General features: G+C 43.6%; 1 protein-coding gene across 5 annotated transcripts in view; it reads right to left on the bottom strand.

The window, feature by feature from the left end:
- Positions 1–27,122, bottom strand: part of LOC114784684 (early endosome antigen 1-like) — a 124,578-nt gene that overhangs the window by 46,211 nt on the left and 51,245 nt on the right. For all 5 annotated transcript variants that reach the window (XR_003748901.1, XM_028970255.1, XM_028970251.1 and 2 more), the window contains 9 exons: positions 26,537–26,704; positions 25,199–25,441; positions 23,122–23,343; positions 22,699–22,929; positions 21,116–21,238; positions 20,700–20,963; positions 19,180–19,405; positions 12,105–12,252; positions 9,654–9,765 (listed from right to left, as the gene is read on the bottom strand). Coding sequence is in view for 4 of the 5 variants with exons in the window: in XM_028970255.1 (XP_028826088.1) it covers positions 9,654–9,765; positions 12,105–12,252; positions 19,180–19,405; positions 20,700–20,963; positions 21,116–21,238; positions 22,699–22,929; positions 23,122–23,343; positions 25,199–25,441; positions 26,537–26,704 (1,737 nt within the window). In the remaining variant the exon portion in view is untranslated. The remainder of the gene's footprint in view (positions 1–9,653; positions 9,766–12,104; positions 12,253–19,179; positions 19,406–20,699; positions 20,964–21,115; positions 21,239–22,698; positions 22,930–23,121; positions 23,344–25,198; positions 25,442–26,536; positions 26,705–27,122) is intronic.

Raw genomic sequence — 27,122 nt, 5'->3', positions numbered from 1 at the left:
TACTCGCAGTTTTCGAATCACTTTTCACAATGACTGGCAGCCTTCCTTACTCCTTTACAAGACATATAGTAAATAGATATTCCAGAGCTTTATGCCAAAGGACAGCCATATCGATGGGCAGATCATTGTGTTTCTCTTTTCAATAGCCAGGGTGAGGTCTGAGTGAGGAATCAATGGATGTACTGAAATATGCTCAAATATGTATCAACTTGCTCCTGCATAAATCAGCTTTGCCGTAACGGATGGCTTTTGAACAGAGACGCCCATGTGGAACATTATCGCACCATTTCACCTCGTGTAAATGACTAGAGGTGCTTGGGATGCAGAAGCCAGAAGTCGAGCCGACATTTCTATGACTGGTGTATGTCAAATGAGCTTTTATTGCCTCCTCAGACAGAGAATTAAGATGAATTTTGCAAAAGAAGATGAACTGCCTCAATGGCATGGTGGTAAAAGTGTCTGAAGTGCTGGATCCTTGCTTAATGGCAGACGACAGGCAGGGCTTTGGAAAGTCAAGAGCAGGAGGGATGCTCTGGTCTTATACTCAGGTCTCCACACACATACGTCCTTCTGCACAGCAAATCTCCTGATTCAATGCAGAGAAGCTGAGCCCCACGATGCACACCGCAAGCCATCACGTAAACTTGGGACACGACTTTCCCAACCGAATCACCCACCCCCCTCGGGTGCTACTGCAATGATGCAAGAGAAGTGATGTGTGTCAATTTCCTGAAGTTGTGGTTGGAGGGGCAGGGGTGGATATTCTACATTTGTGAGGATTACAATGAAGAATGAGATGATTGAGGGATGATATTATAGACAACCATGGCAATGCTGAAATAAAGACGAGCTTCTTGTGTGAAATGTCAGCTCCAGGGACCCAGCGATCAGGGATTAACGGCAGGGATCTGAATGCAGCTGCGGGAGGCATGGGAAGTGTGTTCCTCGAGCATCATCTGATGGGTGGGATTATGCCGCATTATTATAATCCCAAAAATACAGCAGGAGAAAGAGGGATGGAGAAAGGTTGAGTGATGGAGGAAAATGAAGAAAAAGGATGTTGATGTGGGAGAAATGTCCACGAAACTGATTTTATCCAATTCCAAAGAACGAATGGAAAGGCGCCACAGGCAAGTGTGGTGACATGGAATATCTGAATGGCATGATACCTTTTGACCTTGTAGAACTGCGCATCCACCTTCCAACTTTTTTTTTGATACAAAAAATACCATTTCCTACAGAGCCAGGCTCAGATCCTCAAAGTTGAGGATCTAATGTCACACACCAATCATGTACCATTCCTGCAGTCAGACATGGATGGGGCAGATCACTGATTTTGACTTCCAAGGGGTTTTAAAGCTCATTAGAAGGCTAAAATAACAATTAAAACAAAAAAAGTGTGCTGTTGTAATAACAGTCATAATGACATTAACTATGGACTCTACTCAACAAAATTAGGTTGGCTGTTCATGAAAATATATCCATAACAGACATAAAGAAATCATAAATCTAGATTTCATAAAAAATCAATAGCCAATGTGAAGAGGAAAAGGAAATTGGTTTTAATTTATATAATGTGAGTACACTTTTCTATGTGAAAGATTGTCGACTGATCTGGATGAGGGACATGATAAATCCATTGGAACCCAGCATTGGGCAAAAACATTTCACATTTCAATTTATACAGACTCCTAACACATGTATCTAGAAACATTTAGAATCTCCTTGTGTTGGAGATTACACTAAATAAAAAAAACTCCAATTCCTTTATTGGCCCAACCCAAAGAAAGCCCCTTTCAATTAATGACTTAAGACAAGTCAGACTTCGAACTCTTCTTCATCCCTTATAATAACTTAGTCTAGCTACTTAAATTAGAGTCAGACACACATATATTGTTAAACATGTTTTTAAACATTGATCATTTTGACTAATTAAATTACCCAATGGGACTAAAATTCACTTAAATATGTATATTTATCACTAAGAGGTTTTAAATAAAATATGAACATTTGACAAGAGGGTTAAAAACAGGACAGTACCTACTGATATTTAAAATTATAGGTACCCTAATGCAAGTGGCACAATTACAGAACACCCAATTCCTTCATAATAACACTAATGGATACTTTAATTGCACCAGTGGCAAGCGAGATTTCCCAACGAATAAAGCAGGCCATCTAATGCTTTAATAACCACCCTTCAATGATTAATAATGGCCACTGTGCAGACGGGCAATGAGGGATGTTTAGAAGGCAAGTAATTAACAAGCGAACAGTAAACACCAAGTACGGCCTGCCCTTCAGAGCGTGCCTGGAGCCAATCACAGTGCTGTATGAGTGCTGTGTCCTTTTCATATGTGTGGCCTTTTTCAATCAGCAGAGATGAGTGTTTTCAATCAAGGGATGATGGTATATAGACTACAGTAAAAGGTGATTTGTGATTGGTCCCACAAACAATGGCGGTGAAACTCGGCTGGCCTTCAATATACGAATGGGAGCATGTCAGGAAGAAAAAGGCCAGTGTTATGATGTCTTTAAAATAAACTGAAGCGCCTCATTCTGGGCGAGGTTAAAAGGGACTTTTCTTATTACCAAGTGCAAATAGCTGCATTCTTCCTGCTGTCGGAATTAAGTTATTGGCGCGCTTCTACGTAAACATTTTGTTGTCTCCCAGACTTTTGTGAGGTGAATGATGTGAAACAAGGTACACAAGTGGCACATCGCAGACATTCAGGATCTGCAGCCTCGCCTAAAAAATGAGGGGACTAAACTGAGTTCACAGAGACACTAAAGGCTCATTTTAAACCGTTCTTGTGTTAAGATGTAATTTTGTGGATATTTTGTAGATGAACTAGGGGTGTTTATCCTAATTTCGTAATGGATTCATTGATTATTTTTTGTGTGCAACAGAACTTCAACTCTTTAGGAATTGAAAAATACATAACAATGGTATTAAAAAAGGTGTTAAGTATTAAAATAGTGAATAAAGATCACAATCCTTTAGTACAGGATTATGACATAAACATTAATGACAGACAAGTAAGCAACAGATACATTTTGAGAAGTCTCTCTAACTATGCCTGGCTGCTGGACTCTTTCCACTGGGCCTGGGCCTCAGCCTTCTGGAGATGCTGGAGCACAGAGCTCCGCTCCTCTCCCAGGGCAGCCAGCTGATCCTGCAGCCTGGCCACGGCTCTCTCTCTCTCACAGCTACAGACAACAAAAAACAAAATGAACCATCCCATGACAGAGGAAAAACACTCAGAGGACTGGACTGTCCCTGGTTAGTCTCTCAAATGAAGGTTGTACAGCTAGTGAGCTGAGTGGGATGGGTGAGATGAGGTGCCATACGCACACACAAAACTAAACAAGAATTGCAGAAGCAATGGGGGTCCAGAGAGGAACAAAACAAGATTGGACCTCGGCCAGCTCTCCCTCTACAGACCGAGCAGGAACATGTCTCCTTAACAGACCCAGTCAGCCCTGTCTGTTCCTCTGCCCAATGGGCCTTTCCCGAGGAAACCAGGTCCAGACAGACAAACCGAACAAAAATGTTCACCCAGAAAATGGCTGGTAATGTCCCATAACAGCACATCATAAGGTTTCTACAATCTGTGTACGAAGTTCTACACAACAAGTAAACAAAGCCTTCCATCCTGATTGTGTGCTGCAGGTTCGCCTGACTATACCGACGGACCATCACATTTCTGACAGGCGTTACAACAAATGCTGGGCAGAAAATGTGGCTCATTTGGGATATTCTTCTGCACCCAGATATATGTCAACACAAAATAGATTTTAAAGGTCTGCAGATAATTAAAATATCACTTTTTCTGCAAGTACGATAAACGGACATAATTTCTCGCAGACCTCCAAAAAAGCAAGCCACAGAATGTCCATCTTGCCGAGGTAATTTTAAAATAATTTAGCCACACTCAAAACCCACTTATAAAATACATAAGGTAATGGCTTTGACCCGAGTAGACGAAGCCATTTCAAACCCAATTTCCTTTGGATTCATCAAGCGCGGTCATTTCTGCGCTCATAATAATCCATCGGCAGGTTGGCTCCATATTCCTGCATGGACAGATGAAGGGATGAAGGAGCTAATGCCCCGCAGGGAGGGGTGGGGGTGGGTGAAAAAAATCCTGCAAGAACAAAGACGGCTTCCCGTGTCCATTTATGCCACGGTCCCGGCACATTTACACCTGCATACGGACTAGCATTTTATATCAACCCTCTTCTTAGATGCTGTTTTCTTTTCTTTTGGTCCACAAAATCAACTAAAGTAAAAATTTAAACTATGCATAATGAACAGTGGCCTTCTTTACAGCCTTCTAATACGGATCTTATTTGCACATGCAGCATAAACACACTAACAAGCTTTGTGCAAACTACTCTGAAAAGCCACCAGCCTGTCATTAAATCCAGCTAGGACCATAAAACATGAAATGGTAGCACTGGTGGGCATGAATAAATACATTAATGATTATTGTCAGGTATGTGCACACTCCCCAAGATACCAAAACATGTAATGATTTTCTGGGTTCTTTTCTTTCTTTCTTTTTTGAAGATGGCAGCAAGGCTTTAGGCTTATTGGAAGCAGATCTGTTTGATTTGGGGTGGTTTCATGCCGAGTTGGGGAGGGGAGAAAAAATGAGCTAAGTTGAAGCTTGCAGCGCCATATGGAAATGGCTATGCCCCCAGTTAGCTCTAAGGAAGAAATTCACTCGAGTTGCAGGCCACAAAAATTAATTTGCAGTTGTTTGCCACGTGTAAAACATATATCTTATGAGTACAGGACACGACACACAGCAAAGATGGCTCTGCTTCTCAGAATATGTCCAACCACTCAGAGTCACAAGCAATGTCAGAGGCTATATAAACAGAATATACAGCTTGTGTGGTAGACCAGCCCTCACCAGACGACCACACTGGTGCTGCACCAATTGTATGTTCTCCACTTCAGTCTGCAGGTCAGTGATTCGGCTCTTCGGTGACCGGGAAACAAATCCACACGTACACACATAATACATAGATTCAAACATTAACACATACATATAACGCACACACACACACACACACACGCAAAACATGCACAATAGATACATAACAATCATACATACAAACACGTGCACAAACACTGGGTATCAACACACACACACACCTGTAAAAAACATGTATTCTCAGGCAATACACATTTACACACATAGACACACATGCACACAGTTCAGTGGGACTGAAATGTACTCAATACTGGATTTTACTGGACACCTCGCAAGGCCGAGGCCTACTGGACCACTGAAGCAGATGAGCATTGCTGATATTTAAAGCCATTAGGCCAATCCCACAGCCCGGGAGGAGATGGGCTAATATTGACACCTAATAAAGCAGTGATATAAAATGTTATTACATCAAATTAAAAACCCAACTCCCAGGGGGAGAACACCTCCCCTGATCCTGAGAGATTTGTGAAATTAATATAAACGGTGATAGAACAAGAACAAAAAAAAAATGTGAAGAGATATTTCCTGCACTCGGCTCCTCCTCTTTTCCTACGGGGAGGGGCGTTCGTTCCCAGAAGAGAAATGTGTTCACATACATAAGAGAAATGTGTTCACTCATGAAGATGCAAGGTTCTTGAGAACATGGGCCACTAATTAAAAATGTCAAATATCTACTCTCCGCTCGCTCATGAGATGACCGATAATGTAGAACCGTCAAGCTGACACATATAACATGCCCCCCAGTATCGACACCCGTGCCGCTGTGTTAATATTGCATCTTACGCGCCATTACAGTAATAGATGTGCTAATGCTGCAATCACCATCATGCTATAATGATCATTACGCCGGCGCTGTTGTTTACCGATTAACTGATCCAATAGTGCTCTCTTATCAAACTGGTCCCTTAAACAGCCAGGCCCAAAATTAAACTGCACACACAACACAGATACGAATGTGGATGCATTTTATGGCCCTAAATTACATGAATTAGCCAAAATTAGCAAAAAGACAGCATTCAATTGTGCTGTTTCTCCAACGACGATGGGTTTGGTAAGGGCATAATGGCCGTGCTAGTGCATTAGTAATGGAGATATTCAGGTCCATTTTAGGCAGGGTATGACTTTTCTAATGGCCTTAAACCCAGTGTGCAGGGTTCACTAATAGAGGGCCAGAGGATGGAGGGCGCTCAGTCAAATGGCGCGCATGCCATCAGGGGAACGACAATCATTTTCAGTGCTTCAGAGCCTTACATCTCTACCAGGTCTCCAAAGGATTCCTTTCTTCTTTTTTTTTTTTTTTATCCCAGCAATTCTGGAACTATTACAGTGAGCGGGACCAATCAGGCTAAATGAAGATCAATAATGAAGGAACGTGCAGGGATTATTCTGCAGATGGGGCGCATCGTTAAAAAAACGTGGCCGCGCTAATTTGACGGTTGATGTGACGGTTTGTGCTTTCAGAAATAATGATGCCATCACAGGATCAGAAAGGAGATGAGCCCTGAGAAACTCGCTACATCGTTTGAGGTCGGAGAGAGAGGGGGAAAAAAATTACTTTCAGAATAAAAACAGACATGTTCGTCCAATTAGGCCATTACATGCGATGAGCCACCTCGCCGAACAGCAGTGAGATGTGGCTGAATGAATATAGGCCTCGAGGAAAGAAAGAAAAATCATAAAAATGAAAGTTGGGGTGGGGGGGACTACATTAATGTTATCTTTTTTCCGTGAATAACAATACGCCGGGTCTTTCACCACAGCCTAGAACAGCTGCCTCTCGGGCCCCTCTGGTGTATTTAAGGCCTTCAGCTTGTAATGGCTTCATAGAGCTGTACACAGGAAGGCTCAGCGGAGCCCGGGCACTATTGATTGGACGGGGATCAGTATCCTTTTCCCACTGTGGTCGCTGAATAGGAGGAAAGTTCAATACTAAAAAATCGGCTGCTCATCCAGTTCTCACAAAAGCAATTTGTAATATGGATTTATTCTCACACCCTACAAAGCTGGTTGGTGTTTTTACTATTTAAAAGCTTTGATCAGCTAAGTGGAGAGGCATCATTCCTTTTTTTTATTTTTTTTTTTCAAGTGCTCACCGCAATGATTCATTTGCTACGTAGGTGTAATTTTTTTTTTTTTTCATCGAAAAGAAGCGGATTGTGTTAAGGTAAATGCAAAACTGAGTGCATGGAACACATTAGGCCAGTGCTTTTCTGCAGTATTATTAGTACAGAGGTGTGACAGATTAAAGGAAAGCACAAATAAATGAAAACTCAATCTGTGGGCCATTTTGCTGGGATCAATACACGGCCTTAACCTGCGATGGAACATTTCTATCCTGATGGGAATGCTGTCCTACAAGATGGTGTGTATTTAAATGACGTGAATTACAGTCCCAACCCAAATGAACACCTATGGGAGATTTCTATGGGAGTGGGAGTCCATGACATTGAAGCAATCTAAAAAGTGGAGTTGGAGCATTTCCACCACTCCCAGACTTTTTTGTTTACATCTGTGATTCTCAAGCTTTTTGCAATGAGAATCACTTCAGGAAATATCTGTCCCTCCAAATACCACCGTTATGACCAGGATACATTAGAAAAAGCCTGTGTAACTCGTGGGGCCCTTCTCAGTACATATGCTATTATCAGTGCACAGTTACAGGGACAGTCCCCCTGGAGGGTTAAATGTGTTGCTCATCAACCATAGTAAGTGGGGTTTGAACTTGTGGTCATCTGGTTCATAGGTGAGTGCCTTACCCACTAGGCAAATACCACCTACATTTACACAGCAGGCTGTTTTATTGCTAATACAAATATTATTTATTATCTACTGTCAATACTAGAGTCAAACATACAGCAAGTAAGGATATTATCTGTACTGCGTTAAGGATATTACGATTAACTACACATAGTAGTTATCTCAGTCTCCAAACATCCAGCAAATACAACCAAGGTTTTATGCAGTTTTATTGTGTTTACTGTCATGGTTTATTACTTTATTAATTTTGTGAGCGGACAGCAAAGCAACAAAGACAAGACCATTTAAGAAAAATCACTTTCAGATGTCATATCACAACCAATGTATGTGAAATGTAGACACGAAACACAACTATGTTCATATTCACCAGGAAAAAATAAAATAGGCCACCAAAGGGCTGTGCTATGGTGCTTCTGGTGGAATTCACTACCGTGGCAGCAATCAACTTCCGCAACTGCATCAATTACGGATCATATCGTTTTGATGGAATCCCAGGGTCCACCATCGTCACAGCAGCAGATAGGAGAATATCTGTTAGAAGAACGCTGTCCAGAACCTGATTAGCAGCACCTAAGCAGTCACCTCACCGACCCACTGTGTAGGTGTTTCCTATATCTGTCTTAATGAGCACCCGAGTCAAACTGACGCAGGCTCAGCCGCTGCATTAGGCGAGCTTTACGAAGCCATCTGTAATGCCGGCCACCGAGGTGAAATTTAACTACAGTTAACGGGATGGTTGCTTCGGTCATCTTGATGAGGGCAATAATGGCCTGTTTTGCATTATCGCTTTTTTTAATGCAGGGATATAAGCAGCGCTTATTAGAACAGGTTGCCGTGTCTATCCCTCTCTTTCTCTCTGAGGTGATGGTTTGAGGTTTATTAGCGTGCTGGGTGGTCGATATGACACTGTGATGGCCTATCGTAATTAGCCAGTGTTATGGGCAAACGGCACATGAAAATGATCCCGATCCCTCCCATCAGTCCCACTTAAGCTCACCAGGCTTTACCTCTCTGCCTCAATATCTCTGAAGGACGGCATATTTAAAACACATTATGCCACAGAAAGAGGAGAGGGGAGCCTGAATTATTCACAACTCCAAGTTTCTCATGTTAAAATAGAAAGAAAGGAAGATAGCGAGAGAGAGAGAGAGAGAGAGAGAGAGAGAGAAGTTGAGAGGAATTTAAATGATTTCAAAGGGACTCACTAGACCTGGATTAATTAAGCCCCGTCCTTTGTGAAGGCCAACCTGACAACAGTTATCCAATCTGATTCCCACACGCAGAACATTACGAAATATTACATGCTGGAATTAGGCTCCAGTCCTCGTCCATTAGAACCGGATAATCCACGCCCTGCCACATGGCATTCTGGGCTAATCAGAGCGGAGAAATGTTTAAATCCGCTGCTGCACTACCTGCTGAGGGGGGAGATGGGCGCTGTCAGGGCTTTGAGCTGAATGAATAAATATATAAACAAGGCTGGGTCATGCCTGTGTGTGTGTGTCTGTGTATGAGAGCAGCATTAATGAGGCTTGAATGACTCTATGGTAGGCACCTGCCATGCATATGAGGGGGGCAAGGGCTGAACACACACACACAGGCACATGTGTTGGTGGTGTCGAGTGACAGCGGCCTTCAGGGGGATCATGCAGGACTCTGGATGTCTTACAGGCAGGGTGTTTCACACAGAAAACGCGGATTTGGTTAGAAGTGAATGTATTCAGACGGGAGCTGCAAGGTTTGAGCTTGTTTGATGAGACAAGAGGTGAGTGTGAGGGGAACTGTGACCTGTGTGTAGCTTCTCTTGTGTGAGTGGGTGCATTGTATGTGTACTTATTATCTTTTTGTGTGGGCAGGAGGATGCGCTCCTCAATGCTGTGTGTGTGTTACCTGCTGATTGTGTGTGTGCTGCAGTCTGTGTTGCTGTACGGTCTCCTGCAGCGCCTGCTGGAGTGAGCTCTGAGCTGCTGTGGCCTCTTCCTGCAGCCGCTCCACCATCTGTCTACACAAACGCATCATATGCATACAAGTGACACAAGTGCACATATATTAACAGTATAGGTACAACTGTCAAACTGGCGCTAAGTGCAGTGCTTGTTCAGGTCAGAGACATCCTCCACGTTTAAACCATCCAGAATATGCTCCTCCCAATTGAAATTATTTTTAATATTTTATAAATAATATTTAAGTATGGTGCTCTGGGAAACGGAAATAATGACACAAAATTCAGTATACATATGACTGCCATGTGGTTCAGTCAGCACCAAATTTAAAAATAATGCCTAATAGCACACAAACAGGCCATACTGCTTACTGTACCATACAAAAACACACAGACAGTCAAACGTCACAACTCAAATATCATAAGCAAATACTAAAAGAACACATGCATATAAACATATACATAAATGAACACACAGGCTGTCGGTGTGACACAGTTGCATGAACATGTTCAGTGCTTGAGTTTCCCAGGCAGCGCGCTTATGCTAATCTGTACGGAGGGTCGGCGTGCGACGCGGTGGCAGCAAATCAATTGGCAGTGATGTCTCTACTGTACACACTATTCACGAAAACTGATCCATAAAAAACTAAAAGAAACACAAAAATACTGCAAGCTAAACACAACCAGTCACGTCCTGCACTGCTCACTCTAGGGGATGTGTAAAACGTCCTGATGTGTGCAAAGCAGAGCTGTGATAACATGGTATGTCTGTTCCCTAAAGCACATCATAAACCGTAAGCCCTGACTGTTGCACTGATTCCAGGTCAGTTTCCCTGGATCCTTTTGTGAACTGAGGTCTGAGAGAAAGGCAGCCAAGGTGAGTATTTAAGCAAACTTTCTCCATCATGTGACAAGGGGAAGGTACTCAGTTGTAACAGAGGTCACCGAAATCTCCAGGCGTCGAAGACAATGGCTGCCGAGCCACAGGAAGCCTCCCCAGCAGGCCAGGAAGTACGGCTGTAAAGAGGGATCGATGAAGTGTCTATTTCTGTTCAGGCACAATGGGAACCAGCTGCCGTAGCAAAGCAATCAATACTACAAATTATTACAATTTCCACAACCTCCACTGGACATTCCACTGGGCACACGCACATACATGCACATGAAACCGCGCCAGGCATTAGCAGTATTAAGTAAACAAACAGATAACTAAATATGCAACACAAGGGCTAATCATCCATCAGCTAGATGAGGCTGAAAAGGTAGCTGGACAATGTATTCATCAAGTGAACATATGAATATCATATGTGATAGAATGCACCATGTGAAAATGTATTGTAGTTTCTTGGATTTGTTTCCTGTTTACTCTAAAGACTATAAATATCCATAAAATGAAAACAATGTTTTGTTATGTTATTATAACAAATAATACCATTATTGTTGTTAATCTTACTGAAATAATAACAATTTGTTGCTCCTAGTGACTTGCTTAACTGTTTTATTTGTGTTCACTAATTTTATTGCAACACTTTGTGCTTTCAACTGCTGTCCTGCAAGTGCCATTGTGCCCCTGAGCGTGGTGGCACTTAACCCTTCGTCAGTGGTACAACTGCCGCGTTTGCAGATCATGGGCAGCATGCTGTTAACACACAATTTTGAAAATGGAGCGTAGGCACAGTGAATTAACACAACTGTAGGTACAGCAGGATAGGGTGAGAAGACCCCTTGCACATCTGAAGTACATCTCAGAGAGTATAATGATATGAAACGATACGTCAGGACGGATTTGGGTTAGTGCAGCGCTCCGCCGCAACGGCAGCCAGCACAGCGGGTCTGGTTTACATTTTGGCTGAAGGCTTTCAGTAATCGCAACATATTGGGCTACATAAGGCCACCTTTGCATTTCGTGTTGTGCCAAAAGTGAGGCTGTTGGGGGAGAGTGAAGGGTGGCAGTCATGTGATTGCTGAGTGTGGGTGTGTGTGGAGGCAATGGGCTTCCCATAACCATCTGTAAAGCATTCTAACATCATGCCCAGCTTAACAATTAACATTTGTGATCTGTCTCACACACATAGACCACACTAAACTAAACTATGAGAGCAACTTTGGGGAGTGGAGAGAAAAGTCAGATAGTGAACTCCCAAATAAGCCTGATTAAGTTGCCCCACAAGCAAAGATGAAGCTGAATCCTCTAAAGAGCAGAGCATTAGTTACAGGAACACATGCTGCCTTCCAAGAACAAACGGCTGCGATGTGCAGCAACGACTTCTCAGCTTTTGGGAACATTCACCGCTAATTCAAAACAAATCTGTGAAGAGAAATGTGGCTGAAAGCATGTTTAACGAGGAGAGGGTAGCGGCGTGGTGGCATGGGAGCGGCGTTTTCCGGCGGCCCTTTACTCTAGCTCGGCGAGCTGGTGTCGACTCCGCTGGCAGCTGCGCTCCAGACGGACACTCTGGGCCACGCGCTCTGCCAGCTCCCCCTCCGCAGCCTTCAGACCGGACTCCAGCTCCGACACCCTCTCTTCCCCGCCCGCCAGGGCCTGGGCTGAGAACAGGGCAGGGATGGGAGAGAGAGAGAGAGAGAGAGAGAGAGAGAGTTCACTGGGTCACTGGTGAAAATACCAACACACACACACACACACATATACACGGGGGTTAAAATTTAAAGAGCAATAAACAATGAATGTAAATGCATCTTATTTTTGTTACTGTAGGTAATAATCTGTAGATCATAACGACACTTTAAACGTCCACTTTTTTAATTACATAAAATCATATTGGTTGTTTTCTGTAAACAAGATGCAATTAAGCCTAACTAACTAACTAACTAGATAAATAAACAAATAAAACTATTAATGAAACATTCTAAAATCTGATAGGATAGCTACAGACTGACCTAATGGAGCTCGGCCCTTTTGTTTTTCCACAAAGGGACGTTGCAGCGTTGCATCAATAGATGGCACTCTTTACTTTAAACGCAGCCTGCACTCCAACCCACGCAGGCTTCCTAACTCCTTTCTTTAAATTCAGCATGAAATAAAACCTCCATTGTTCGCCACTAAATACATTAAATGTATTGAGCACGGACGCAAAAAAGAAAAAAGTGCCGCATTTAGACAGCGTTACATTTTTGTCGTTCATTTGAGGCGAGGTTTCCAGTAAAACCCAGCTCAAGCAGAGGGCGTTTTTTTTTTTTTTTGGAACAATACCAGAGGGCATGCAGTTTTAAAAGTCGGGTGGCTTTACTTTAGCTTGCTGGTGGTGGGTAATAATGCTGCGGACGGCTGTGTGCATGAGATGCTGTAGTGTAGAGGTGAGGTGGGGATGCAGAAACGAATGCTAAAATCCACGCCTGTGCATGATTAATTTATGGTCTTGCTGAGTCCAAACTGTTTAAATTGGAGCCGTAGGAAATTGAAGAGCCAACTCGAATCTCTAAATATTTAAAAATAAACAAGCATGGCTTTGGCAGCCCACCTAACCAGATTATAAAAAAAAAAAACCTCAAGGTAAAATGTTGTTACAAATATAAATAATCAACATGGCAGTGAGGAGGGGCTATTAAAAAATTCATCTTTCTCCCTAAAATCATTCACAGCCTCAATTCAATACAGCCCATCCACGCTGTCCACCCAGGGACGGAACGGTGGATACCAATTAATTGTTCATTGACTCTATTCATGGCCTTCACAACACACACTATATAGGTAAAGGTTATAGTGCTGCGAGTAATGGAATAATCATTTTCATGGCAGCTGGACCACGAGTTCCTCGCTGCCACAAAAGCCTGCATCGCCTTTCAAGAGTAGAGCGGACAGATAGAAATATATATGTGTGTGTGTGTGTGTGTGTGTGTGTGTGTGTGTGTTTGCACATACAATAATTCAGATGATTTCTCACAAACGTAAACAAGTAAATACACACACTATGTCTCTCTGCAACTCAAGTCTGAACATGGACGAAGTCAAGTCTGAACATGGACGTTCTCGGCCTTCAGAGGCTATCCTCCTCACCCCCTCCATCCTGAGGGCTTTTAAATTCCATCTCCCCGGATGTCCCGATACAAGCAAGCAAACTGGGGTTAAAAATTGCATCAAATAAAGTTTACCTTTGCCTTGGATTTGAGCCGGAGCTGATTCGGAGCCAGAGGCACTCACCGCTGCTGCTTTATTTACAATCCCTTTGGCAGACTTACAACTGCCCCGGGCTATAACACAGTGTACCTAATGTTCAAACTGGCAGGTAATCTTATGTCAAACATACTCCTTTGATATAAAGTGATCAATAGATTCTTGTAAAGAAGTAATTTCTCTGATGTTTCGACCAAGAATTTCTTTTATTATGATATATATATAATTTATATATATTTTTGTTCCACTGAAGGGGCTTCACAAAAAAAAAAAAAAAAAAAAAAAAAACGGGAAAAAATACCAAACCAAAGACCAAACTGTACAAGAGTGAGCAATAAAAACTTAAACTGTGTTTGGATGTTTCTGGTGTACAACAATTTTCAATCAATACCCCATGTAACACAATTATCTGCTGTAATCTAGTTGCATTGGTCCAGAGCGAACTATTTTCCACACTTTGCTCCCTGTCTTTTTTGCCCAGTTGCAGCTAGCCCATTACAGGATTTATTGTTTGGCTCCCACCACGCCGTGATCTCCTGCATCAATCTGCAAGGGCAAGGGCTGGTGAACGCCTCCTCCAAAGCATCTGTCAGCTGCTCTTCAGGAGATGCTGCTCCCCTCAGCTTCATCTGAAGGTCCAGGGTGACCCCCGCAGAATCCTACGCCATTGACAGCGGGAGTCACCATGGCGATGACAGGGTGTTTACTCGAACCGAATCGCCCGGCCACAGACGGACACACGCTTTATACAACATTCATAAACAATGTACAGAAGGTAACAAGGTCAGCCCATGATTTCATTAATGATCCTGCTTTCACAATGAAGTTTGTTTTTGTTGAGATTTTGATCAAATGATTTAAATAATAAGGACTAATTACTACAATTATTACATTATTACATTAAATATTAACATCACCACATATATATAGTGGTGATGTTAATATTTAAGCATATATTCTAAATGTTATATAAACAATTTGAATGAAAATCTAAGTTAATAGGAAACAGTTACTTTTAAACGGTTAATGTAATGAACAATAATCAACAAAGTTTACTTTGTTGACATTCTGCAATTAGAATAAACGAAGAAAGGAAACAGCTCTTTATGAAGAGGTTGTTGAATTTCATTATTAAAGAAGCTGTCTGAAGTAATGTAAACACTCTTTAATGCCGTAAATGAGGGCATAGCTCATATGTTGAGTGGCGAGGGACTGTGAACAGAGTCAGTGTTAAAATTACAAATAATTTTACAATATTATATTTGCTCAATAAAGCAATATTTTTTTCAGACTGTTGCTATTTTGACTGTATCAAGAGACACTGGCATTGTTTGTGATTATGATCACCATGCATGTTTCAACACCTATCTGCAAAATCTGCAAAAATTACACCCGCTCACTTAGTTGTACAAATTATAATTTTCTCCACGTACAGGACGGGGCCGGACATTTACAAATCAAATGAAATGAGGATGTTCCAGCCAGCATAATCCCATAACGATGAGAGGTACTTGTCGCAATCAAGAAATCAGAAATATTTCCAAGGATGTGAGATAATGATAGGCTGAGACTTGCCGGCTGATAGAAAAGGGGACAGTGGGATTGGTGTCGAGCTTTGCAGTGTTGGGATCGTAGGTCAGGGTGATACTGGAAGATTGATATTATTTCAGACGTGGAGGCGGCCAGTCATCCTGCTCTGCATACTCAACTCATTTCTGGCCATGCATCACAATCGCCCCGCCCACAGACGCCTGCTGCGGCGTCATCACTCACCCCATAAAACGCCTATTGCTCACATTTCCTCATATTACAGGTCATTTGCATTTAAACGTTTCTTACTGTAGGACGGATGTGCTGAGGATTCTTCAATTAGAATGCCATGTATCATCTCCGCCGGCCTCTGCCGTCCGCTCAGCCTGGCCTACTGATGCGCGCGACGCTCTCATCAATCACCCAGCAGTGGACCAATCAGCACACAGCTTTCATGCAGGGGCAGGCATGGGTGAGCGCATTAAGTTATGCTGCAGCCTATCACGCATTATTCCCAAACTTATTCCTGCACTGCTGTTGGCTTAATGTTTAAGGATGGCAAATCTCGACCAAGACACCGGGGGGGTGTCTAAAAAAAAAAAAAGCATCTGCATACTTCCATAAAACCAATATTTCCTCACCCAGTGTGTGAAAAGTAACACCAGCTCTCGAAGATTTTTCTTCATATTCGTTTCACAGACTTTGGTGCCAAGGTAAAGATCACCAATTAATTCTATATAATGCTGCTCTCCGACTCAGAAGTGTGAAAGGAAGAGCGACACAAAGCATGGTGAGGGCTCTATTAGTTTAAGCACCTGACTCATCCATGCCATTGGCTAGTGGCGTCTCTCTGGAGTGGCTGAGGGGCACGGTGCTCTCTTAACCCCCGCCACCGAAGTCTGGGAGGGTTCCTTGACAGTCCTCTTTCTTTCGAGTTTGATTCGGTCCAGCCGCCTTCATACGGTTCAATCATCCACTTGAACTCTCTTGGTCCTGGCTCAGCGTCCCCTTTTCCTCTATTTTCCCCTCCTTCAGGAGAGAGGTTTTCAAATGCTATCCATCTCTTATGGGCGGTCAACACCAATAGCTGTCAAACTCAGCCGGTATCTTTACATTTTAAATGCCCTGCAAAAAAAATAAATCAGTATTCGTCAGCTTTGCCTAACAGGCTTTAAAGTTATGCGGGGATCTGTGAGAATCACATAATCTGAAACTGTTGCCTTGGCGCCGCAAAACGGATATGGAGGTTTGGGGATGAATCCATGCATTAATGTTATGCAAATATTTTCCGTCCACAGAAAACCCCACAGAAAGAGAAGAAAAAGTTCAAATATAAATTTACACAGATATTTCAGTTGATGTAATAAATGATCACGCGATTAATTCAGAGCAATTAATGAATGAATAATTGCAATTAATTCTTAAGACTCAATCATGCATCTCACATGGTACTGGTTGTGTTTAAATATTTTCATTTGGTCACAGCTGACTTGTACGTGGACATAACACCTTCGCCTCAGCAGCCACGTGCTTCTGTGAAAAACTCCTTCATTGTCTATCACATCCATGTCACAGGTCAAACCCACATGAAATTAACCCGATTAATGGTTGATACACACACACACACACACACACACACACACGAGGTTCTGATTCTCTATCTTTTATTTTCAAAATTCCTCTCAATCTTCTGCTTCAAACCAACAGACTTATCTGATATATATGTATGGGTATAGATATGTGGGTGGGTCTTTACACCGTATTCCAAAAAAAAAAACAGTAATTGTTAATATGGAAAAATATCCATGTGAAACATGAGTAAAATAGTGTAAATATTTGAGCCGAGCCTTTTTCAAATTTATTTGAATGTAATCCATTGTAAGAGCAGGTGAGGTGAAAGATGAAGCCGGCCACTCGGGCCCGGTGTAATGAGGAGAAGAAGCCATGCGCGCAGTCCAGAGGCCGAGCGCTTAAGCAGCTAACGCCGCACGGCACAGAATGAGATCATAACCAACTCACCGCAGACAAAGACAGGGGGTGGGGGGGTGTTCGAGTCGGCGAGGTTCGGACAGACGACTCTTGATAATTAAAGCGCTCGGGATGGAGAGCTGTCTCTGGCAGGGGAGATCTCCCGGCGCGACTGAGGATGCCCAAGTTAATTCTTAATGAGACATTCCGCCGCGCGTAACAACACAGCCAGCGCAGCACAACAAAGACCTCCGAGGCTGCAAATGATGAGAACTCCACAGTGGCCCTGCCAGAACGGCCAATCATTACCGCACAACACACACAGACACACATTTCTGCATCACACAGCAGTGTACAAGGCCCATCATTAAGGTGAGCCTGGCTTCCTGTGCCGCAAGTGAGGGAGGGCGGCCCAGGCAGGCTGGGGGAAATGGCACTTGTTATAACAGCATGGAAATCACAGCCGAGCTCCGGGAGGAAGCCTCGACCGGGCTCCGGGAGATCTTAACTAACGTAACGATGACATGGAGCCGACCGCTGCTTTAACTACCAGCCTCCCTATTAACAATCGTGATCAGGATGGGTTCACCGCATCCCCCCCGAAGTCTACAATGTACGGAGAGCAGCTCATGCTTTTTAACACTGGTCGCTGGGCGCATTTGTTCGTGGGTAGACTGTGTTATGGTTTATTTTCGGTTCGGGCGTGGAAGATTTATTTGTGGTGCTCCCTCGAGAAGACCCTGCACAGAGGCTACTACTGACTGGCAATATGGGCTTCAGCCTTACATTTACCAATTGAAACCAGACAGAAGTGGAGAGACTGAGACAATGAGCTGCAGCAAAATACCCAGCATGAAACACTCAGTTGGGGTCACAATGGGGACAAAACATTAAAAATAAAAACGTGCATTCCTCCAAATCAAACCTGAACAGAAGTTGGTCAGCTTTGGTGTGCAGATCACGTAAAACCAGTGCAGCGCCAATCATGTGAACGCTGAAACCGTACTTACGGCGGGAAAGAATGCAAATGTTGAACCTGGGCAGAAAAATGATTTTGGCTCCATGAAATATTAATCTGGTGAGGATACTGCAACTGACCTGGAGGAGGTGACCTTCCTCGAGCGAATGAGCGAGTGCGAGTGAGAGCAAGCCCAGTCGGGTGCAGAGTCAGGTGGGGGGGGGCCTCAGCCTGTGTCAGAGCCCATCACAGCAGATACAATTATGGCATTTTATTAGCACCACGTTAATGAGCCGTGCCTCCGTGCCTCATCAAGTCCCCGAGGTTGTGAGCAACCGCTTCCCCCACTGAGCTTTAATGCCTAAATAATTCACCCATTTGCCTTCCTATAGACCACCGATGGAAATGCACCACCACAGAGTCCCGAATGCAGCTGAATTTTAAATAAACTGAAGATTTACTCAGAATGCAATATGGAAAGGTTATAAAATCCCACCGTATGGAAAAATCATCACTAAAGGCACAAAACATGCTTGAAAAAGTGTCAAAGTAAAGGGAAATACGATCATTTGCTGTTTTTTTAACAATCTGATTGAGTTCTAGAGAGCAATAGGTCTGGTTTATGAAATGTAAAAATATGCCCCATCACCATAAGCATATTGACAGACGCCTAAGCACTGGAGATGCTGAGCAAAAAAGTGAATGTTGTGTGCATGCTGAAACAAACAAATAATAAACGCGTTAAAAAGCCCCCTGGTGATCTAGGGCTGTGAGGTGCGTACGCACCACTCACCTCCAAAGATGACCTAGCGGTGGGCGGAAAGGAGAGAGAGATTAGGAGGGAGGTGTTGAGGATGGTACGAGCGTACGTGGGCCGTGGCCTCACCCGTCTCCCTGTGCAGCGCCCGGGCGTCCCGCAGCTGCAGCTCGAGCTGGCCGATCCGTGCTCTCGCGGCTGCGCTCTCCTGCTGCAGGTGGCTTTTTTCTTGCACTGCGTTGTGCGCCTCTTCCCGCAGCACCTCCACCTCCAGGGCCAGGCCTCCGATGGCCTCCTGCGCCTGAAGAAGGTCAGCGTCCGTCCGCTGGAGAAGGTCATCTCTCTCTTGGATGACCTGCGGAATGCAGTGAAAATGACCTCTGTGACTCAGCGGCTCCAAACCTTACATGGACTCCATGCATGACAGAAGTCTAAAAATACAGCCAGGGGCTAAAGTCGGTGAAGTGACACCACCTCTGTGTGCGTGCATATGTACTTCCCATTATTATTATTATTGGCTGGTAAAAGTGATTTCATCCATGTGTGCCGGTACGTGACTACCCTTCCATTATGTGGGCCGCCATTAATATGCACACATGTATAATGCATACTGATTTACTAAGTGCGCCTTAATGTGGTCACGTCATTTAGAGTGTCCTTTAATAAGTGCTAAAGTATTAAGATGACCTGACAGCAACAACGCGTCATTAGGGCGCCGTTCTCTTGTAAAACAAGCCCGTGGCGTGTAAAACCGGAGACGTTACTTCACCTCAGGCGCCCGTGAATGGCTGCTGACGCTTGGCACCATTCCACCCATCCGTGGTTTATCACGCGCCATCGTTGCTCCATCTAATTTGAATATTTACCATCCTTTCATGTGTTAATTGGAGTCAATTGCATCCACTTGGCACTTTTTTTTTGGGCTTGAAATTAATCCCAGACTAATTTGTTTCTGTCAGGCAATCAGAGCCTAGGTGAAAAATGGTAAATGTTATTACGGTTCGCTTGTCTATGTGTTTGGCTAAAGCCTATAATTATTAGTGTGAAGCACTCTGTCTGATGAGCCAAACAATGGAGGTCTCGAGGACAGTGACCACGTCTGCTTGACTGCATCACAACCGTAAAAAAAAAAAGACCTGTCTGTGCCACCACAGAATACATTAGAGCTGAAAAAGGTGACCAGACATTAAGCAAAAAGATGCAAGTGGCACTTCCTCGTGAGGTAATTGTTGGCCGGGTGAGGACGCTTGATCCTCAGAGAAAAGACCCGCTGTGAGTGCTTGCCATTATGCAGAGCTTAAATGGATGGCTTCCAATTTCAGATAAACCGGCATCTAGATACCTTTGCTGTAGAAAACATACATTTCGAGCATAAAGTCTTATTTGAGAAAGTGGGAAACAAAAAAAAATGCACATTGTGTAGAAAAAAAGCTCAGCTGAAACTAATTTAAAAGATGGCCGTTTCGAATGCTCAGGGCAGTGATCGATAGCGATGTATAAGCAGATGGTAGGTGTCCAGAGTCTATTAATGTCAAACACAATGCCTGTCTTTTGGCTTTACAAGGGAGTGAAGCCTGCAAATGCACCGCGCTGACAGTTTAGCAGCTCAGAGATCGGATGCAAATGAGGTTGGCCGTCGCTGAGCCCACCTTATCCTTCTGGGCACAGGCGCTGAGGCTGAGGGAAAGCTCGTCCCTGAGTCGACTCAGCTCCTGCTCCAGCTGGACCATGCAGGCCCCGTGGCCTTGCTGGGTGGAGGCCGCTTCCAGATGCAAGGACCGCAGGGTGCGATCCAAGTTCTGCTTCTCCTGGGTCTCCATGTGCAGATCTGCTCTCAGGTCCTCGGCCTCTGCGCACAGCTGTGCCAAGATATCCTCCGTCTCACCACACTGCTGCCTAAGCATGGCCACTTCCTATCAGAGCCAGAAGATGGGCAGAAAAAATGACAGAAATTGTAGATAAGGAAATGTTAAGATTGCATGCTGGCACTGTTTCCAGCCAGATGGGATGAGAGTAGAAGTTTTTAGGAGGTGCTGACAGAGTCATGGCCAGCAGTGGAGCATACCTTCTGGTAGAGATCACACTGTCTCTGCAGAGCCTTGTGGTCTTCATTGGAGTGACTGTGTCTGCTCTGGTAGGATGCGAAGTGTGACTGCAGCTGCAGAAATCGTTTCTCACAGTCCAGCATCTTTGGAGATGTAATGAAAACAATGTTTTGTAAAGGTGGGCCCAGATTCCACGAAACGTATTGTCAATTTTTATTTTGTCCCGTCAGCAAAAAAAAGAAGTTATCTTGATATTAACTCAAGGTTATGATGAGCATTTCAGACACAAATAAAAACAGGAATGTGCATAATAAGCAGACAGATAAACAATACAAAAAGAACTAAATTTACTGATGCATCAAGCTGATACACCAAGTCATTACCAAATGTAATAAAGTATAAAATGCAGTCATTTTTCAAATTGGTAACTCCTTTATAGCTCACAAATTAAAGTTGATTTGATTAAAATTATACTCTGCTTTTCTGACCTTGCAGGCTGGAGTTAAGTTCATACAAATTAAATTTCTCTGAGAAGAGGGGGTGGGGGGTGATCATTTGTTGCCAGACAGGGTAAATATCGTCAGAAAGAGGCAAAAGCGAAGTGACATGGGCACAGCTTCATTCATTTATATCCCAGGACTCTGCATTGAGCAGACACATGGGCAGCAATAAATCATAACTTCCATACCAAATTATCCGTCAGATATGATTATGACATTGTACAAGATTACTTAGAAGTCCAGTATTTAACTTTAGCCCCAAAAAAAGGTTTTAGTGTCCGCACAGTAAATAATTATTCAATTTAAATATGAGCCTTTCAAATGACAAGATGCATTCTGCATCTACAAGTGCATCTCAAACTAAATTGAAAATTGTGGGAAAAGGTCATTTGTATTTGTAATTTAATTAAAATGGTAAGTGCTGTATTCATTATCACACCGTTTTTGAACTCGCAATAAGCACAGTGGTACACACTAAGCATGGGCCTTGTTTGCTAGTGTAAGATCAAAGGCGTCCTCAGAATTTCCCCCAAATTTCCATTTTGATCCACAGCACAGCACACGGTGACACAACGGAATGTGTCTTCTGCTTTTAACCATCACCCTTGGTGAGCAAAGGGCAGTCATGACAGGCGCCCAGGGAGCAGTGTGTGGGGACGGTACCTTGTTCAGTGGCACATCAGTCCTTACTCTGGCGAACAAGCCCCATGCTTAGAATGTAGCACAGGTTCAAAAATTAAGTGCAATATTTTAATTTTTTTGTGATTTAGCTAAAACAAAATCAGTAGTGTCTCAAAAACCAGTCAAACTTGGTTTGGGCTGAAGTGTAGAAGGTTTACCTATACTTTAAATTTTACATTTACAGCATTTATCAGACACCCTTATCCAGAGCGACTTACAATCAGTAGTTACAGGGACAGTCCCCCCCTGGAGACACTCAGGGTTAAGTGTCTTGCTCAGGGACACAATGGTAGTAATTGGGATTTGAACATGGGTCTTCTGGTTCATAGGCAAGTGTGTTACCACTAGGCTTCTACTACATGCACTAGTACATTATGAAGTTATACAGGAAAAGAATAGGTCTAGTGGGGTTAATTGCCAACCTTTTCCTGGTGCCCATCCAGTTTCTCCACTAATTTCTCCATCATGTGCTCGCACTCCGAGACCCTCCCTCTGCTGGACTGCAGACCAGCAAGGGCAGCCTGAAGCTCCTCTGTGAGCTGGTCGACAACTTCCTCCAAACACACCATCTGTTTGCATTTCTCCTCGTAGCGCGATTCCCAGCTTGCAATTTCAGCTCTCGCGGCCTCAAGAAGCTCCTGGGCCTCAATAAGCTTTTCATTCACAAATACACACACACAAAATAAAACACCACTTCATTCGACTCATACGGTAAAGGCTGTGAGATGTAGTTGAGCGTGTCCTGAATGCACAAGCACATACATAGAAGCACTACTTCCAACAACGACATAACAATGACAGGAGAGGATCCTTGCTTGGCTAAACAGTGGTGCTTGTTAGGTTACCTGCTTGTTAGAATACTGAGCATCTTCCTTGAGTCCATCTATACAGGCCTGAAGTTGCTGCACTTTCTCCATGGCGGCAGTGTACTTGTGTTTAAAGATGGCTGTTGTGGACTCTTGCTTTTGGACCACAGTCATGAGGTTCTCCATCGAACTCTGTGCAGCTTCCAACTTCTGCTTCAGAAAAGCATGTTGCCTCTGTATCAGTTCCTTATCTTCCTCAACCTAGAAAAAGAACATAATTGAGCACAATGCAGCTTTTGGTATTAGAATACACTACAATACATGAGAAAAAAATTTCATATTAATTTGTGTAAATTTGAGGTGAATGCATATGAAAGTTGGCAAACGTAATAACTCATTCTAGGAATAAACCCAGTGAAATTTAGTGGAATGTGGTTAGCCTAAAATGCTTTAAAGAGACACCATGCCACAATTGCATCATGAAAGCAACTGGGTAAATGTGATTAATCAAAGTTTATTACAAAGGATTCCAACCAAACCGAATGAAATAACTTTCTTTAACTGTTGACCAAAGACTGAGTTTGAAGGAAGTTGTGCTCCACACAGTTAAGAGCTGCATGGGAGGGTGGGGTCATCTCCAGAGTGAAGAGGTACACATTGCTCCAGCACTGGTGATGAACTCAAGAGATGCAGGAAACGACTAAATGGCTCTCTACTGTAAATCTCACGCTGTGCCTTTAATGACAGACTTGAGTATTTGGTATAAATACACAGAGATCTTCCTATCAGCAAGCTAAATGAATCTGGGACGAAACGCAGCCCCGGCTGCTCTAAAGCCTCCGGGAGAATTGGACTGTCTTGGTTTACATTATGTTACTGAATCGGGGGGCTTTTGTAAATCCTTGTATGGGATGGAGGAGAGATAGTGAAAGGAACAAAAATCCCTGTGGAATGTAAACTGTGGCTAAATACAGTGTTGATGGTGACAGTAAACGGCTACGGTTTCTCAAGCAACGGAGCGCGGTGGGGTATCAGATCTCAGATACAGGCCTTATTTTTTTATAAGCAAATGCGAGGGGATTAGAAACCACAGCAACCAATGCAGTACAACCTGTGATGCAGAACAGAAGACCCCTGTAGCCCCTCCCCGCATTTGAACCAGATGGTAAGCAGCATTGTAATTAGTTCTTGTCCGTTTCAGACAAACACACAGAGTTTATTCATAAGCTAACAGTAAAATACACTAAATGGCAGTCATTGTTATAAAAATATGAAACTCCTATCACGCAATGCAAATTCCCATAAGACTGTGGTGGAACAATGCTGACAGGGAAATAACAGTAAATGGGCGGCGGCGGCCAAGCGTAATGGTCAAAAGGTAGAGGTTGCGCCCGCGAGGAGTCTGAAGGCGTTGTGAACCTTCTTCCCTCTATTCCAAAATTGATGCTGAAGGCCAGCGTTGCAGCAAACACAATGAAACACTGTCCATGTCAAATAAAATCATCATGATCAAACGCTCAGCACCACTCTTATTTGCCTGCTAATCTATCTCTGATGATCCCCCATCTCTTCCCCCAGCATTCTGCGGATTTGGCTGAGGGGCGGAGGAGAGCCTGATGAAATTACAGCACTCTGGTTAAAATGTTTTCATGAATTTGCTTGATAAATGACAGCGAAAGTGGGTAATGACTTTGATATGCTCCTCTTGTGACTATAATAAAGACCTTGTGTGCACGACCTGCGGGCCTATTAACAACAACAAAAATAAGAGTCAAAAGGGAGGAGGACAAAATCCCATTCGTTGACCTTTAAACGTGTGTAACGAATTTGCTGGCCTTTTATATCTTTATTCATATCTACAGTATCACATGCTGGCTTCTCCAGGTTTGGGCTGAAGATGAGCTCGGCATCTATGAAAATAAAGCCATATTAAGCCTAACATATAGAGCCAATTCGAACCCCGGTTCACAGGGAAAATGTAGGGCAAGAACAACAAGCTTCTGTTGTGCCATAATAAGCCAGCCTTTGTAATCTGCAGAAAACAGTGGATGGACACCATCTGAAACCAGATTCTTCTGACAATCGGATAATTGACATTGTCTTATTCCCGTTCTACCTTTAACAGTGCCTCCTGGTGCCTGGCCTCAGTCAGGCGGGTCTTGCTCCTCAGCTCCCTGACCCCAGCGCGCCGCTCTCTGGCCTGGGCGGCAGCCTGGCGGAGCCGGGCCCGCGTCTGGTGCAGCTGGGTCTGGAGGAGAGAAGCCTCATGGCTCCGGTGCGCTGTGTCAGCGGAGTGCTTCTGCTTCGCGGCAGCCAGGTCCCGCTGGAGCAGCTGCAGACTATCAGACTGGGTTCCCATCTGGTGCCAAGGGGAACATAAATAATACAAAGAAAACCTTAAGACATGTTATACTGTCAGGCTAACTCTTATAAAAACTGTTTACATGTATATGTTGATAATCTCTTAATTTCCAGAATTTGTTAGACGCCCTAATTGTAAGTGACTTCTGGTCTTTGAGGTTTCAGTGAATAGACCCTGATTACGATTCGGCAGAACCCAGGCTATAAATCAGGACACTGTTGGTCAGGCAAAGATGCAAGAAGATTTGTTTTTTGATACCTAGAATACATGAGCGGTGCTTTGCTCAGTGGCACCTCAGTGGCACCTTGGCAAGCCAGGATTCGAACCGGCAACCTTCCAATTATGGGACCGCTTCCTTAACCGCTAGGCCACCACTGCCATGCTACACAATGCCAGTGCTATTCTAAATTCTTTAGAAAAATGTATTGCAGTATGAATTTTTCATTGGGACATGATAATTAAACACTAACTCTTTATTAAGCCTGATTGGCATGGTTCTGGAACAGGTGGGTCACAGGTCTATAAACTCCAATAAGGGCTTTTACATATATAAATAATATATCGTTGCATTTAATGTGTTGCATATCTTAACACTGTATATTTGTCTCTGAAGTTGTTGTACTGTCTGGTGTGTGTGTGGATACGTTTGTATTTATACTGAAAGTTGTGTGTGTGTACCTGCAGCTGATCATTGTTTATTTGTGTCTTAAGTTGTTGAAATGTATGAAAGTTAAAGTGATTGTTTTTGTGATCGTGATACATGGCACACGGTGAACACAACGAAACGTGTCCTCTGTGTTTAACCCATCAACCTTAGTGAGCAGTGGGCAGCCATGACAGGGGCGCCCGGGGAGCAGTGTGTGGGGACGGTACCTTGCTCAAAGGGACCTCAGTGGCACCTTAGCAGTTTGGGATTTGAACCCACAACTCTTTGGTTACAGGCTGCTTCCCCACTGCCCCATGTATGCTGTTTGTGTTGTAACCTGTTTGTTTTCCTTTTAAGTTGTTGTACTGTATATTGTATATGTGTGTAACTGTAGTCGAAACCTATTTATTTGACCCTGAAGGTATGGTGCTGGGTGTGTGCTATACCTTTAGCTGTATACTGTTTAATTGGCTCTGTAGTTGTTGCTTATCTTGTTGCTCCCGCTGTAGCTGCAGGTCACCGTGGCGACGGCTTGTCTCCGCCTCATGCAGCTGTGTCTGCAGTCTGCGCAGGCTTTCGTTAAGCCTACTGATCTCTGCCTCCAGTGCAGTCAGCTGAACACAGTCGCACAAACACGCGCGCATTTCTTCAGTCTCATCTGCTTCGTGGTCCAGGTAAATACTGTACATTATTCATAATCAGCCAAACACACACACACGTAAATTTTTTATGTGAAGGTAAACAGAGAACACACATCTCCCCCTCCAAAACACTGGCAACTCCCTCTCAAAACATATAAAAGTTTGCACTGCTTCTCACGGCGTATCAAATCCCACACATTCATGTCCTCAGAAACACCGAACTTCTCACACACACACACTCATAAGGCCGCTTCACATGACCCCGCAGAACAAAGCCAGCGCTTCACATGCAGCCCCTGATAATAAGAGCTGAGTGAAGAAGCGGAAGCGTGTTTACATCTTTCAGTAACTCTCGTTCTCACTCACTCACTCCCCTCCTCCATGCTGCACT

The sequence above is a fragment of the Denticeps clupeoides genome, chromosome 2, assembly GCF_900700375.1.
Source record: "Denticeps clupeoides chromosome 2, fDenClu1.1, whole genome shotgun sequence".
In the NCBI taxonomy this organism is placed as follows: Eukaryota; Metazoa; Chordata; class Actinopteri; order Clupeiformes; family Denticipitidae; genus Denticeps; species Denticeps clupeoides.
Note: the sequence above shows the minus strand (reverse complement) of the source record. Positions and strands in the feature narration are given on the sequence as shown.